Here is a 14,343-nt window from a genome sequence, read left to right as displayed (position 1 = left end):
AAGCAGGGTGTACCGAGCAAAAATAGATTCACACAAACACTTGGGCGGGTACGCCGGAAAAACCCAATCGGAAGCGCCAGCCGAGTCCCGAAAACCCCCAAAACTCAAAGTGATGACAAAACACACCGCGATGACAAACAAAAACAACGTGATAGCAACAGAAGCCAAAAGCCATGACGGCCACACGAGCAATCCGATGTCGTCGCGGCAGTCCGTTGGACAGAAAAAGCCGATGACATGCTGACCAACAGGTGCGACGCCGGAGGCGAAGGCCACCTGTTGGTCACAAACGGAATAGAAACGTGACGCTAAACTGCGAAATTAAACCAAACACCTCATCCAAAGAAAACGGGCTCATGAAATATACAGAATGTCCTCGCACGAACCTTCCATTGGTTTCTCTTTGGTCTACGCTACAACTCAAGCGCGAGTGCAGAAAGGGATTTTTTGAGTGAAGGTACTCATGTAAGCCGGCGCAGCGGCGCGCTGGCCAACTGGTTCAGGTTGGCGTTTGGGGCTGCGGCGTCCCGTGTGCGGTTTGCAGGTTCTCTGCCGCGTTCCCAACACATTCATGTTGGGGGACTGGAAGAATCCAAAGGGTCTCCCGAGTGACAGGCTAGAAATGATCCGGCATCCGCTGGTTGCCAGATGACGCGCAACCATTTGAATAACTTTGTGCTGGATTTTTAAGCATTTGCGCAACCGGCCGATGACGCTCGGGCGCGAACGACACACACAACAATGGGATCCGTGTTCACCATCCCTGCGCTTTGATGTTGGATTTAGATGATAAGAACCGATAAGAGCGCCCGTAAGGGGTAGACCGCAAATTTGGCAAAGGATAAAAAAACGAGCGTTCTCCTTTGGGCTCTGCCTATGTGGCGCAGCAAATGACCCATGAAAACAGATTTTTTTTTCATCTTTTCCTTAGATAACGACGGCTGACTTTCCGAAGATTGTTCATCTTGGTGGTCGTGCGCATGCCAGAGTGGCAGGAGGTTTTCCCCCCGGCAGGGCCACGAACCCTGTTGCAGAATCTTTGTTCATTCTCGATGGACAACTGGGCAGTGGCGAGAAAGTCCCATGCGGGACGCTCGGCTCACCGCGCCGAGTCTGAGCGGCAAAGAGAGGGCGGCGGTGTCCAGAGGAGAGCTCGCTGTGACTGATCCGAGACTGCTCGGTGGTGTTTTTGTAGAACGTGTGAGCCACATGAAGAGAGCGCCTCAGTCAGGAGTTGAGGTCATCTGCCGCGTTGCTGCGCGACCGCTCGTCTTTATTCACCTCAAAGTGCTCGTTAACATATTCCGAAGATTTCTGGCTGGGGGGCCCAAACCTGCTGAGGCGTGAAAGTGTGAACCAAAGCTTCTTTTTTAACTTCTGCGCCTGAATCTTTGTGAGGTACGCTTTGATTTCGCCCGATCTTACCCGACTTCAACTCGAAACTTTCCTCATGACGCGGTGAAACAGAAAAAAAGTCCCACTCTGCAAGATATTCTTACGTTCGGTGAGCACGGCGACGAGTGTGAGCGCCGAGTCATATTTTTTTTTTTTCCCGACGGTGGTGTCAAAATCTCATTGCCCCGTCACGTTTTTGCAGAATGGTACTCAGCGATGTACATGCGGGGCGAGTTGCACATCACTTTGTTTACTGACATGAATCTGGGAGGATTTTGCACTCAACATCGCTCGTGCCCATGAGAGCCAAATGACAAAATAGGTAGCGGGCTGTTTTCATCATCTTCCACCGCGTGTCAAAGACTTACACAGTGGGATGGCGTTTTCCAGAGTTGCGATGGTCTTCCAACCATTCTGTTGCTCTGTTCGAGTGAAATTGTTGCCGGCTAAGTGAAACCGCATCCATTTTTCATTGGCTAATTGTGCAACAGGGGCATTAACGGCTGTTTGCTAGCATGCCGCCGCACGGCTCGTTCAACAGAAATGCAGTCGCGCGGCTGGAATTTTGCTCGCTTCTCCCCCCGGATCGCACAGATCGCAGGCGCAATCGCTGGCGACCGTGGGCGTCACAATCAAGGCGCAGGGGTTCGTTACAGCCCGTGGCGACATTTCGTTGCGCCCGCTAAAACAAGATGGGAGTGTCTGCTTCACGTTGCTTGCTCAAATGATTTGTTCTGTTCAGTTTGGAAGAAAAAATACAGAACGACATTTCAATTTCTCCTCACTTGAACTGGCTTGAGCGACGGAGAGACTTTGGTCAAGTTTGGAGTTTTCGCTGCATGCGTGCATCCATCGCAAGAGGCCGGCGGGCGCGCCGGTTCCTCGGCCAGCTGACTTTGGGCCCTGATCCATCTTTTTCGAAATAATTCTTCCTCAGCACGGTTGAGAATTGCACTGTCAAGGCTCCAATGATGCGGGTCATCATGACAAGGGGGGGGGGGGCACGATGACACTTGCAACGTAAGCTTTGAATTCATGTTTCTCAAGTGTGCTCATTTCATTTCTTTCGGCATTCAAATTGACTGATGTCTCAAAAAGAGTCAAGCCATTTGAAGAAGTATCGAAGGAGATCACAGCAAGATGAAGAGACCGTGTCAGCTCATTTAGCTGTACAAGGTCTACTCCGATAAAGCCGGTTTCCATTTGCGACCTTTGGCTAAAATGTTTCGAGCGAGCGTTGCCATGGAAAGATCAGAACGCCTCAAGGACCGAGGACGCAACCCACGGGACATTTTCGAGCCTCGTCTCATCATCTTAAGTGTCAAACGACCCACCGGTCCTGTGGAGTCCATCGAGTGGATCTGTCTGGCTGTCCTTCTAATGAGCATTTGATGATTTTTTTTTTTTGGAACTATTTTTTTTTCCTCTGCGTCCTTTGTTTCACAAAGGGTGAACACTTTGACATTCGGCTGGGGGTTGAGGTCAGAGGATCGCCATCGGAGAGCGACGAATGAGCTTTGTGGCCGAAGGAGTGCGTGACGGGAGGTTTGTGACTTGTGGACAGCACGGCCTCCGCCCCCGCCCCCTCCCCCAAAGGTGCCTCAGTCTGATTGTTTTCTTCAGCTGAGGTAATTCAGGTGCACTCGCCTGGAGCTTCCCCGAATTGTTGGTGAGTTATTCATTTCCATCAGCCTGATCTGCCGTGGGCAATGTGATCTGCGCCGTGCTCCTTGCTCAGGTGTTCACAAACTCTGGATCAAGCACTTGATGCCCAGGAGCACAGAACCACTTCCTGCCTAATGGTTGAATGCATTTGTATTATTAGTGCAAGGTTAAAAATAAATGCACCGGTAAAAAAACAAAAAAAAAAAGAACAATAGAAAGAAACCTCTCTCTCTCTCTCTCTCTCTCGTACGTGTGTGTGTGTGTGTGTGTGTGTGTATACACATATATATATATATATATATTGCACAGGGTAAGCTCTTAATCACATTCACATCTGTTGTTTTCGTATTGCACTAATCTTGCAGTGGATTCGTGTATTGTATACTATAGCAATTGGTTTTTTTTTTTTCAAACAAGATGCACTTACATTTCATCTCGTTTCTTGCATTTATTCGGTCATTTTATGGAGTGCTGTAATCAAGTGAGAAATCCCAAAGCATCCACTTGTCACACCTTTGGCTTACTTAATAGTGAGCGGAGGCAAGATGTGGTCAGGCGACTTTCCTTACCATCCACGCAGGAGGGTTTGTTGCGTGTTGTTCCTGCCACTTTGCCTGGTAAACAGGAGCACTTGACGGTCTGAGAGCGTTCCTCGATGCGATTCTTGTTACAGCATCGGTGGGCCGCAATCACCTCACACGTACCTCCCTCTGTGGACAAGAATTACACGTGAAGGCCTCGTTTCACTCAGCAACGTGTTTTTTTTTTTTTTTTTTTTAATGGGAGATGCAAGTAAATTTCAAATGTTTCTTTTCACACCGATTCCGAATCTGACGCCTTTTTTTTTTGTCTCTTATACATCATTTTGGACAGTTTTGGTATTTTGAGCTGACTCAACAACACACGTGGCGTACCGAATCAAGTGACTGGTGACCAATGTATTTTTCCCGGAAATTCGAGATCCGAGCGTCTGAAGCCTCTGAGCTTCTGGACAGGACAAGGCAAACACAATGCCACAACAAAACATGAAAGGCGAGGCGTGGGCTGTGAAGGGTGTACAATCGGAATGCTGGCTGATGAAGGAGGGTGTCGAGAAATGGATTTTGGGAAGAAAAGGCAACGTCCGCCAATGAGGGTACGGGGTCAAAATAACAATAAGGGGGCTCGAAGTGAGAGAGAGAGAGAGAGAGAGAGAGAGTGCCAATGTGAGGACGAGGTGTGTTTCGCCTGCCAGGTAGCGCCCACGCCAGTGAGTAATGGGGGAGCCGTTGCAAGTGGCCCCTTCACACAATTATAAAGCGACGGGCTAATGCGGCCAGCCGAGCTGCGGGAGCGGGGCCCTCCATCACCGCACTCGCCTTTCCTCGCGCCCGGGGAAAAACTCTTTATCTTTCCTTGACAGGCGCCGCAACAGACACCCGCATCCAACAATTAAAGAGGGAACCCATCCCAGGACGGGGGAGAAAAGAGGCAAGAATAACAGCATGTGACATCTCGTGACTGCGCAGCGCACACAAATGGGGGAAGGTGACCAAAAGGCTTTGGATCTTCGACTGACTTGGCGAGTTCTACGGTGGTGGGGAAGAGATCCATTGACACCGACTCGCAACAAGCGGGGTACGTTGCTCTAGCCGAAATGGGCTCTTCAAACGCTTGGAAGGAATTCCCGAATTAGCCTCGGAGCAGGTTACGCAAGTCGGGTGAGTTTTCTTCTCCCGTTTCCATCAACGTCTGCCGCGGTCAGACCAAAGGCCACCGCATCGCGGATGAAGAGGCAAACATTTGCCGTCTCGCTGCGTCATGCACTATTCATGCACCTCTCGCAACACTTGTGAGGGATTTCTTGGCATGACTGCGCACGACACAGACTCTAAATGTAGGAGTGGGGGGTCGAACAAAACAAAACCACAAAAAAACCCTCCCGTGAGTGTGCTCCAGCCCCAAACGCCCAGCACGCGTTGCCTTGTTGAATATTTCACCAGTGGCCCTGTGACATGCGCACTTTCTTTCCGGTCAAAGCTGAGGAAATGAGCGGTTGACGTTGCATCAGAGCCACTGCGAGAGCTCACGTCTTCCGAGTAACTTGGCAGGGAACCTTGGCTCTTTGCCAAGACGCACAGGTGCAGACCACCGGCCGCCCGCATCCCTTCGTCCCCCACCGATTCAATCCTCTGGACATTTGTCATTTGTGACACATCCCGACCTGCAAATGTCCATCGAGGACTTTTCTTGTACATTTGGTCTTGATTCATCTTAGGCGATGGAAGCAAACAAACATTCCAGCGGGAGACAGACTTCTCGTAGAACAAAGTGGGACGATAAACATGGATTGAAATAAATACATCATGAAAGAGCTTTCATCAAAACGCCACACATTCTACGGGGAGGAAGAGCTGGTTGAAGAAGTCGGGGAGCGCTAATTTGTTTTTTTTTGTTGGTTTTTTCTAAAGAGGAGCTACGAAACTTTAAAAGTTTACAAAGTTCACTGTGGGGTTTTGGGAAATGGACTCTCACGAGCCACTCCATGCTGTGCAGTGAAAAGAGAACGAATCAAGCTTGCTGCCTTGACTGAACTGCTGACTTTGAATTGACCGTGTCAGGAAAAGCTCATTCATTTTTTCCAACCAAGGCTCGCGGGGGGTGCTGGAGCCCATCCCAGCTGTCTTCGGGCAGCAGGCGGGGGACACCCTGAACCGGTGGCCAACCAATCGCAGGGCAGTAGGAAAAGTGTTAAATCAAGTACGTGTTCATCTTAATGTTTGCCTTTCGCACACACACGCACACACACACACACACACACACACAAACACACACACACACACACACACACACACACACACGTACATTGAACCTGCGGTGGCACGCGATCTGCATCGCTGGGCTTGGTTAGCAGTCAGCAGTCTGCAAGTGCGTGCTCACCGTGTGTCATAGAGAAAATGTCGCACGTGTGCTGTCCCCTCTGAAAAGTGCAAGTAAAAAGTTTCCAGCGAAAGCCCCGCCGTCCAGTTGATTGATTTGACAGCGGGGCCTCATTTCATTTTTGGAAATGTCCTGAGCGCGGTGCTCACTGCTCAGCGGCCACCGCCCACCGTTTGCGCCGTCGGCACGTGAGCGTGGGCCGTGACGGATGCCGTCCTCTGAGTTTGTGAGACAGCCAAAGGGGTTCGACCAACCCGCTAAGATGGAGTGGGTGGCTGGGCACCCCAGACTTGACGGAGGGGAAGTGAAGGGCATCGATGGGGCCACCGGCCGCTCATTTTTCTCTCGGTGGCCCACTGTGACAGCGGCCATTGGATGACTGGATGAGGTGATTATGTTCAAGCAGATCAATGCCTCATTGTTTTCACCTTGGTCCAACAGCCAATTAAAAGCTGCTAATGAGAAGAGCTGGTGAATCTCGGGGGTGGGGGTGGGCGAAGGGGAGCGATCCATCACGCCATATATTCTCGGAATGGAACATTTGTAGTGAGGAGAAATGACGCGCAAAGAGCAACGCTCCTTCTCCAACCATTCGCCCTGACTGGGCGAACGGTTGCTTTTTGCCTCGGTCTGTGCCCTGTGACTGACCGGCGGAGTCAAACCGCCGTGAATTGGCTCCGTCCCCCCACAGCTCTCTCTGGGACACGCAGTCTTGACAGCGGGTCCGTGGGAAGTGATAAATGTCAGCATTCACAAAACGACAACGGCTTGTGTTGTTCAAAGGGACGTTTTATGGACAATTGAACTTTCATTTGCTCTTAAACAAATACTCGGGTGCCTGCAAGGGATCGATTCAACAAGCATGTAAATGTTGCATTCACTCTTCCCCAAAATACATCCAAAGAAAATGAGCAGAACACTGTCAGGGGCCAGTGTTACTTCTTCAGAGCACATCTGGAAAGTCAAGATGACGGCTACAAATTGTTCCAATGACGGAAGGGGAACCCGCTCAGTGGTCACAAACGCAATTGCCTTTGAGGGCTTGAAAGCCCACACACAGGAAGGCCAGGATTTGAACCTACAACCTCAAACCCCCCCCCAGGCTAAAATTCCCCAGGCACAAAAGATTTCCATCTTCCAAGTGACAAAGAATGTGGCTCAGCAAGCGCCTGCTGTCTTCTGATCTCGTTGCATCTACTTTTGGAAAAAATTCTCCCCAAAAAGCAAGGAAGAATAATTGGCTTGAGAATTCACAACACAGTCTGTGGCCGGGAGCTTCTCAGCTTGCAGTTTTCAACCATTGTCGCTTCTTCACCGCTTTTATCACTCACTTATCAACCTATTTACATTCTGTATGGCCACGGGAATAAACAAAGCAGAGAGGAAAACTACAGACCCCCAAAAACAATTGTTTTACTCCTTAATTGGTATGCACTCCAGTGGAAATGAAACGTTGCCACCTGCAAGCGGAGTTTGGGTGGGTTTGTTTTTTTTTCAAAACCAGCAGATGCTGCTTCAACTGTCCGGAGTGTCTCTTGCAACTATCTGGATCACAACACACACACACACACACACACACACACACACACACACACACACACACACACACACACACACATTCACAGCTTGCTAGCTAGCTAGTCTAGCTAGCTAGCTGTCTCGCTAGTTGCCTGATCACAACACACACACACACACACACACACACACACACACACACACACACACACACACACACACACACACACACACATTGACAGCTTGCTAGCTAGCTAGTCTAGCTAGCTAGCTGTCTCGCTAGTTGCCTAGCTAGCTAGTTGTCTAGCTAGCTAGCTAGATGTATAGCACAGCAATGTCCCAACTTAATTGGAATTTGGCTTTGTATAGTATTCAGTCCAAGCCCTAATGCAATAACCACATGTGGACATGTTGAGCATCAATCCAAATTCATACATATTGGCCATTGTACCTGTGCAGAGTTGAGTAAGTGTAAAAATTAAAAAAAACAAAACAAAACTGAATGAGCATGCCCGCACAGTGTTAGTTCTGTGTTTTTTTTCCCCTATGGTTTGCCAAAGTGGATTTGTCACTGTAAATGCCCCCTGTCAGTATGACGGTCAGCTAATGTTGACAGTGCCGTTGCAAGCTTTGCTCCATAAGGTGTGTTGCCTTTGAGATGATGCTGTGTTTTCACTCAATTAAATGCAGTGATCCATTTGTAATAAGACTCTCCACCCATGCATCTTTTTGTACAGGCCCCGGGTGGAGTCACGGGCGCAGCAGCTTAAAAGCGGGCAAGCCCAGAGGTCCTTCTCCCCAGCCACTCCGCCGTTACACCAAATTAGCTCTGAACTAATTCTTGAATATTCTTGAAAGAGCGTTATGGTCGATGAAAGCCAGGCTAAAATAAAATGACCAGACCCGACCGAGTCCACTCTCCACGCCCCATCCTAATTATTTATGGTGAAGCCATAACAGGCACTTACACGGTTATCGTTCATGGGTGTAAAGTTGGCATCGGGGGCGGAATGGGTGCCGCATACAAAATGATGCGCTGACCAGGAACGAGGAAGTGAGCAAAGCTGCTTTCCGGCGTGTACCTTAGCAAAAAAGGCAATGATCGCTCAGTGTTATTGTCCTACTCTATTGCCTTTGCTCTTTGAGATTTGCGCCATGAATTTATGCAGGCGGTAAATGTTATTTTATTTGTTTGGGACTGAAGAGCCCCCCCCCCCCACCCCCATCCCCCGATTACTTTGGATAATGTTGAAACACGCTACAAAGCATTGTTGACTGTTTTGCAAATGAGGACCTTGGAGGCAGTGCCAGAAAACAACTTTTCATGTTCCTCCTCTTGGCAGCTAAAACGAATGTATATTTTATCAGGAATTACACAATCCTCATTTAGGGATGCCTACTCGTGTAACAGCAGCAGTTAAAATGAATAGTGTAGGAAGATAAATCCCTGGGAGGAGCAGAAATAGACCAGGCTGGATAATTCCAATTCATGTGTGGTTCAATGACGTTTGACACTCATCTCTTCAGTAATTATGCGAAAGGGAGGGCGTGACAGAAGGCATATTTCTGCGTAGAAGGCAAACTGCCGCTATTTCGGTATGTGCTCGTTGTAGTCTTGACAAATAGCATCCACCGATGAGTAGATCGTCAATTCTACGTCCTGGTAAAATTGAAAGAAATTCAGATCATATCAAAATAAAGCAGGATTGTTTTTGTTTTTTTTTAAACAAAATAATGATCATAAAGGTGGTGTGTATCTACACGGATGTCCAAGCCAGAGCATTGTTTCCTGATCGACATTCTCAATGAGGTGAATACAGTGGAAATTGTGAGCTCAAACAAAATCTATTCTGGGATATTTTCAGTTTGTTTGGGTGTTGAAACCAAGATTGGAAATAGCAAAAAGCGATGGCCCTTCATTAAATGTCAGCTGGTTAGGGGATGGATTAGTGTTGATTGCAGAAGACAATTTTTTTTTTTAAAAAAAGCACCAACAACAACTAGCTGCCTCAAAGACACGATTCAAATTTGAGTCATGCCACCGATGCTATTTTTGTGTCAAAATAGGTAGCCAGCAACCACCACTTAGCAACCCATTTTGCGGCCGCTCTTTTTTTTTTTTTCTCCACAAATGCATTCAGTAAAAAGCCAGACGAAGGCAAATTTCAAAAGGAAAGTCATGATTTGACGCTTGCTGACCTGAGCCCTCAGGCTGCATTTAGCCTCCGTCACCACATTTGGTGATCTCCTTGTGACCTGCACAAGGCTTTCCCTCTCTACTGTGAGCTCACAACTGCTTACCTGAAGTTGCTCTGCTTCACAAAACAACCCGCACAAAACAAACGTAAGCAACCTCAAAACCGGGAGGCCTCCGTCTAGCAATGAAGACGGAGGGGATCTTCCGGGGCGTCGATCGACCGAAAGGATGACTGATCCAGTGAGCTGACGTCAGGCAAATGAGACAACGCCGAATGCCACCGTAGTCAAATCAGCATTTGAGACGCGAATGGATCAGCGAGCACATCGCTGTATGTATTTCGTTTGGTTGTTGTTCCGCGGAGACGTGAAAACGAGCGGCGGATGAACGAGCGGGCAAACGATTAGGCAGCGGTAACACCGCAAGCGATGGCGCTGCTGTCTTTTACAGGTAATTTGATGAGTATGAATAAGAGATGCGCGGCCACGCTGGCCACGGCCCAGGTCGATTCTTAATCACCTGTATGGGCTTCCTCTTGCGGGCCTGTGCCACTCCATCGCTCACATCTTTATGGGTCTTCAAGTTAACGATTGCAGCGTGCCTCATTTACCAAAGCTCTATCAATACCAGTTCAGCACCATGAAATTACCCCGGTCCGGAGGGAGCGGCGTGACAAAGCGGATTCAGAAGGGCTGCGGAATAACCGGGCATCGAGAACGCTGGGCGTCACGGGCTCATTCGGGTCCCACACCAAGCTCACGCCTTGTCAATGCGGGCTCCTTACAGTTGAAATCTCCATTCCAGCTTTTCTTACGTTTGTGGTTTTGACAGCAAAGTGGCGAAAACAAATGGCCGGCAGCAACACTTGATTCAAAGCTACCCCACACATGAATAGAAAAAGCTGGCGATTATGGTTAATATATGCAGGACGTAACCTACTTTGATGGTCTTCAGGTGTGCAGATATTCTCGTACGAGCGCGGCAGTTCTATTATGTTGCATACGGACAAAGCCGCAGTCAAGACAGAAAACCACCGCGTGCCATCGCTCGCGCCGCACGTGTCTCTTTGCTTTGACAGGAGGCTGAAGCCGGAAAGAGTGCGCACTGCCGGGCCAGGGAGCATAATTGCTCTCCTTTTAAGACACAAAGTGTGGTATCACGTGGCCAAACTGCCACCCATCCTCCTCTGCCTCGCCGTGCGTCCAGGTTTGACTGTGTGTATATATATATAGATACACACACACACACACACACACACACACACACACACACACACACACAATAGGGGAGAGAATGAAGTACCACAGATGCTCCATCTTGGGTTGGCACGGCCTGAACTCGCATCCAAGGTCCGTCGGACACAGGTCACTGCGCACCGTAAAAGAGAGCCGGATGGCGAAATGAGCAACTAAATTGGCCATTTCAAGTCACAGAACGCACCCGTTGGAATGACACCATTGAGTAGCCTTTGGAAATTGGCATTTATTTGGAAGGGAACATTTCAGTGTGCGCACTCGCTCCAATTCGAGGATTGATTCTTTATTTCACCTCCAGCAAAAAGTGAAGGAGACGAAATGAAAGTGCAGAAAGTTTTTTTCCGAGAATGTGTTTGATAGTTTGCTGTGATGCAGACGTTGGAATTTGCTGCCATTTATGAGCCCGCATCTCAGGGGGGGGTTCCTTTTCCGAATCGAGGTTCTAGCAACGGGGGAGGTCGTAAAGTCCGGCGTGCAATCTGCTGTAAATTTGGGAAGACCGGCCTGTGAAATAAAAACCAACATGACTGGAATATTTAGTCAGAAAAAAAAGACGCCACAAACAGGTCCCGACATCAATGCGGTGCTGACGACCTATCATTGAAGATGGTCTCGAAAGTCGGGCATTTCAGGTCAGACCGGGTGGATTAACACACCATAGTCTGGGAAGTAAAGCATCGGCCGACAACTCCCGTTGTCAACGTATAAGACTCGCCATGACAAATGTATTCAGACCCGCTGCACTAGACAAAGACGACACTTTGCCGTCCTCATCGTGCGCGCCATACATTGAGTAAAGTAGAGCGCTGCACAGGTGATTTCCATCGCGTCCACGTCATCACACTTCCATCGGGCCGCATTCACAAAGACACGCGTTTGCGTTGGAATCGCGGCACACCGATGTGCGATCCATCAATGTGCTCCATCTTGGATTTAGGCCAGCGGCGTCCAAACTTTTTGGTTTGAGGACCGCCGGCAGAAAAATGGATCAACCGAGTTCACACGCTACAGTTTGTCCCGTTGAGAAAAAACAAGCACCACAAAGACCACGAGTGATTCTTTCAAATGCCTACCGTCATCCACGTTTGATATTTTTTCTGCCAAGCCACAAAAGGGGCCCGCCGAGCTCCATTACTTGGCCGCTCAAGTCCTTATTTGGAGGGCGTGGGGGGAACTCACGCTGGACCCGAGTGCGGAACAGGGTGCCTTTTTCCTAAAGAACGAGAGGGTTCAAGCTTTCGGTTACAGTCCGTGCTTCTATCGCTAGAGAGCTCAGTGTTCTGCAGGCCGACACCTCATGTCACAAATTCAGAAGCACCGCACTGCAATCTGCCTCGCGATTGCAAGTCCATTTGGTTTCTGGTCAAGTCAAGACTACCGTATGCGGGGGAAAAAAAAAACGGAGCGTTCTTGCATACGTCGCACCTTTCACCGCATCATTCCTCTTTTTCCGCCGAGCTCACTTGCCATCTTATTAACATGGATATTGGCTTTTCGACGGTGCATTCAGGAGCTTAGACGCTATCGATCACTTTGCCCAAGACTCACTTCCATGAGATGATCAGTCTGAGTGAGAGAGGGAAGGGAAAAAAAAAAACCCAACAAAAAGGAAAAGCAAGAAAAATTTGTGTGCTAAACACGAAGAAGTGGACCCCGTCAAATGTGATATTTGGAGAGCGACCTTGCTCTCGGTTGCGGCAAGGACAGGAGGCTGCTGACTGAGGGGAACCGAGTCCCATGAAACAATCGCGACTAGCGTGAAGGACACGATTAACTATTCAACTTCATGTTTCCCGATGAGTGTCTTCCCTGGTCCAAAGTGTGCATGGATGATGACTTTCTTTGTTTATGTCCTAAAATAGTCCAGGTTGGTGGTTTAGTTCCTTAAACTGCGAGGCATGTGAGCTTGCCAGGAAGTAAACTATGCATCGACGACTAAATGCGGAGGATTCTATTGCGTGAGACGACTTGACCAAATGATTCGGCACATTCGGCACGCCGTTTTTGTCAGTGTAACATCGGTATCGCTAGCCACGCTGGGTTTTTCCATCCGTGACTTGTTTGCCAAGATCCGCCCCTTTTTTTTTTAGCGATGGTCAAAGCTTGCCGTCTGCAGCCATGTCAGAGCCTGCTCCAAGCTCATCTTATTCCAAATCAATCAAAAGTTCAAATGTATGTCGAGGCAAAATCACAATGACACATATCCATCGCGTCGACTCCAAAATAATTGCCAGAGAACATACATCGCCATCTGTTTCGTTTGCTCAAAGGGGAAATTGTTGGATTTCTGAAACATCATCCTTTCTAAAAGTTGTCATCCTACATCCGGCGTTAGCATCTTTGCTACTTGCAAATGTGACTGATCGACACATGATCCGATCGATTGCTGCAGGCTCGTTCTCAGCTCACGTTGACGTGGGCGGGCTGCGCAAACTCTGCTCGCGTTTTCACGCTTTGCACTTGATCACTCGGGTGCTATTTGTTCAAACAATTCGACGGGTTTCTTGTCTCGCCTTGGTTCTGACCAAATAGCACTCGCAACGGCTTCCTCCTCCGCATCGCCAGCCCTTCTCTTGTCCAAATCACTTCATCATCTTCGTCTCAGCTGCCCAGCAGCCGCGCCAATAAAGCTGGATGTTTGCTCAATTTGTTCCGATTCCTGTCTGTCGATTGCTTCTTTCGGTGATTGGCCGATTCTGGTGATATTTTCACACAAGCCAATGTTAGAAGGGGCACTCCGATTGGCTAGAGAGTCGCGCACGTTTCCGCCACATCTGGGGGAGTACATATGCCGACAGCTCTGTCTTTGTGCGGCCCGGTACCGATGGTTGGGGACCGCTGCCGTCGAGGACATGAAACCATCGCGGGTGGCTGCGCCTGCATTTATCAACCAGGGAGTTGCAGTATGTTGCCCCGAAAATGAGGTTCTCGTCTCAAGGCAATGATAGCGTAACCTTTGCAAGGACCACTCGGCCTCCAAATGACACACCTTCGGGTTCAAACTCTGGGACAGCGGCAGTTCTTTGTGGTCGGACTCATGATGCTTGACGCAGGAATCCAGATACGTCGTACATGTTGTTGCGCGATCCTATTGGGGTCCGGGATGAAGGCGCACTCTTGAGAGTACAGCAGATTAACCGTGAGCTAGGCAATGATCATCTATTTTGATATTGGACGCCACGGTGTGCCGAAATGGCTTTTTTGTTTTGTTTTGTTTTTTAAACCAATTTCTCCACCTGTGGCAAAGAACCACGATGATGACAAACGAGTGGAACGGAGACGCGCCGAGGGCGCGCTCTTTTGCTCTGTCAATGGCTGGCTTACATTCCAACGATTGGAGCAAGGTATGAGAAACATGGGCTCACTCACTCACTCACGGCGATATCCATCCAAATA

The 14,343-nt window shown here is 49.0% G+C and overlaps 1 protein-coding gene across 3 annotated transcripts in view; it reads right to left on the bottom strand.

Annotated features, from left to right (window-relative positions):
• The window catches only part of tafa1b (TAFA chemokine like family member 1b), a 77,226-nt gene that overhangs the window by 13,599 nt on the left and 49,284 nt on the right, over nucleotides 1-14,343 (bottom strand). For all 3 annotated transcript variants that reach the window (XM_019859785.1, XM_019859784.1, XM_019859783.1), the window contains exon 3: nucleotides 3,630-3,770. In XM_019859785.1, coding sequence (XP_019715344.1) covers nucleotides 3,630-3,770 — 141 coding nt within the window. The remainder of the gene's footprint in view (nucleotides 1-3,629; nucleotides 3,771-14,343) is intronic.

Source organism: Hippocampus comes, unplaced genomic scaffold (genome assembly GCF_001891065.2).
Source record: "Hippocampus comes isolate QL1 unplaced genomic scaffold, H_comes_QL1_v1.1 scaffold568, whole genome shotgun sequence".
Lineage (NCBI taxonomy): Eukaryota > Metazoa > Chordata > Actinopteri > Syngnathiformes > Syngnathidae > Hippocampus > Hippocampus comes.
This window is presented reverse-complemented; position numbering and strand designations above follow the sequence as displayed.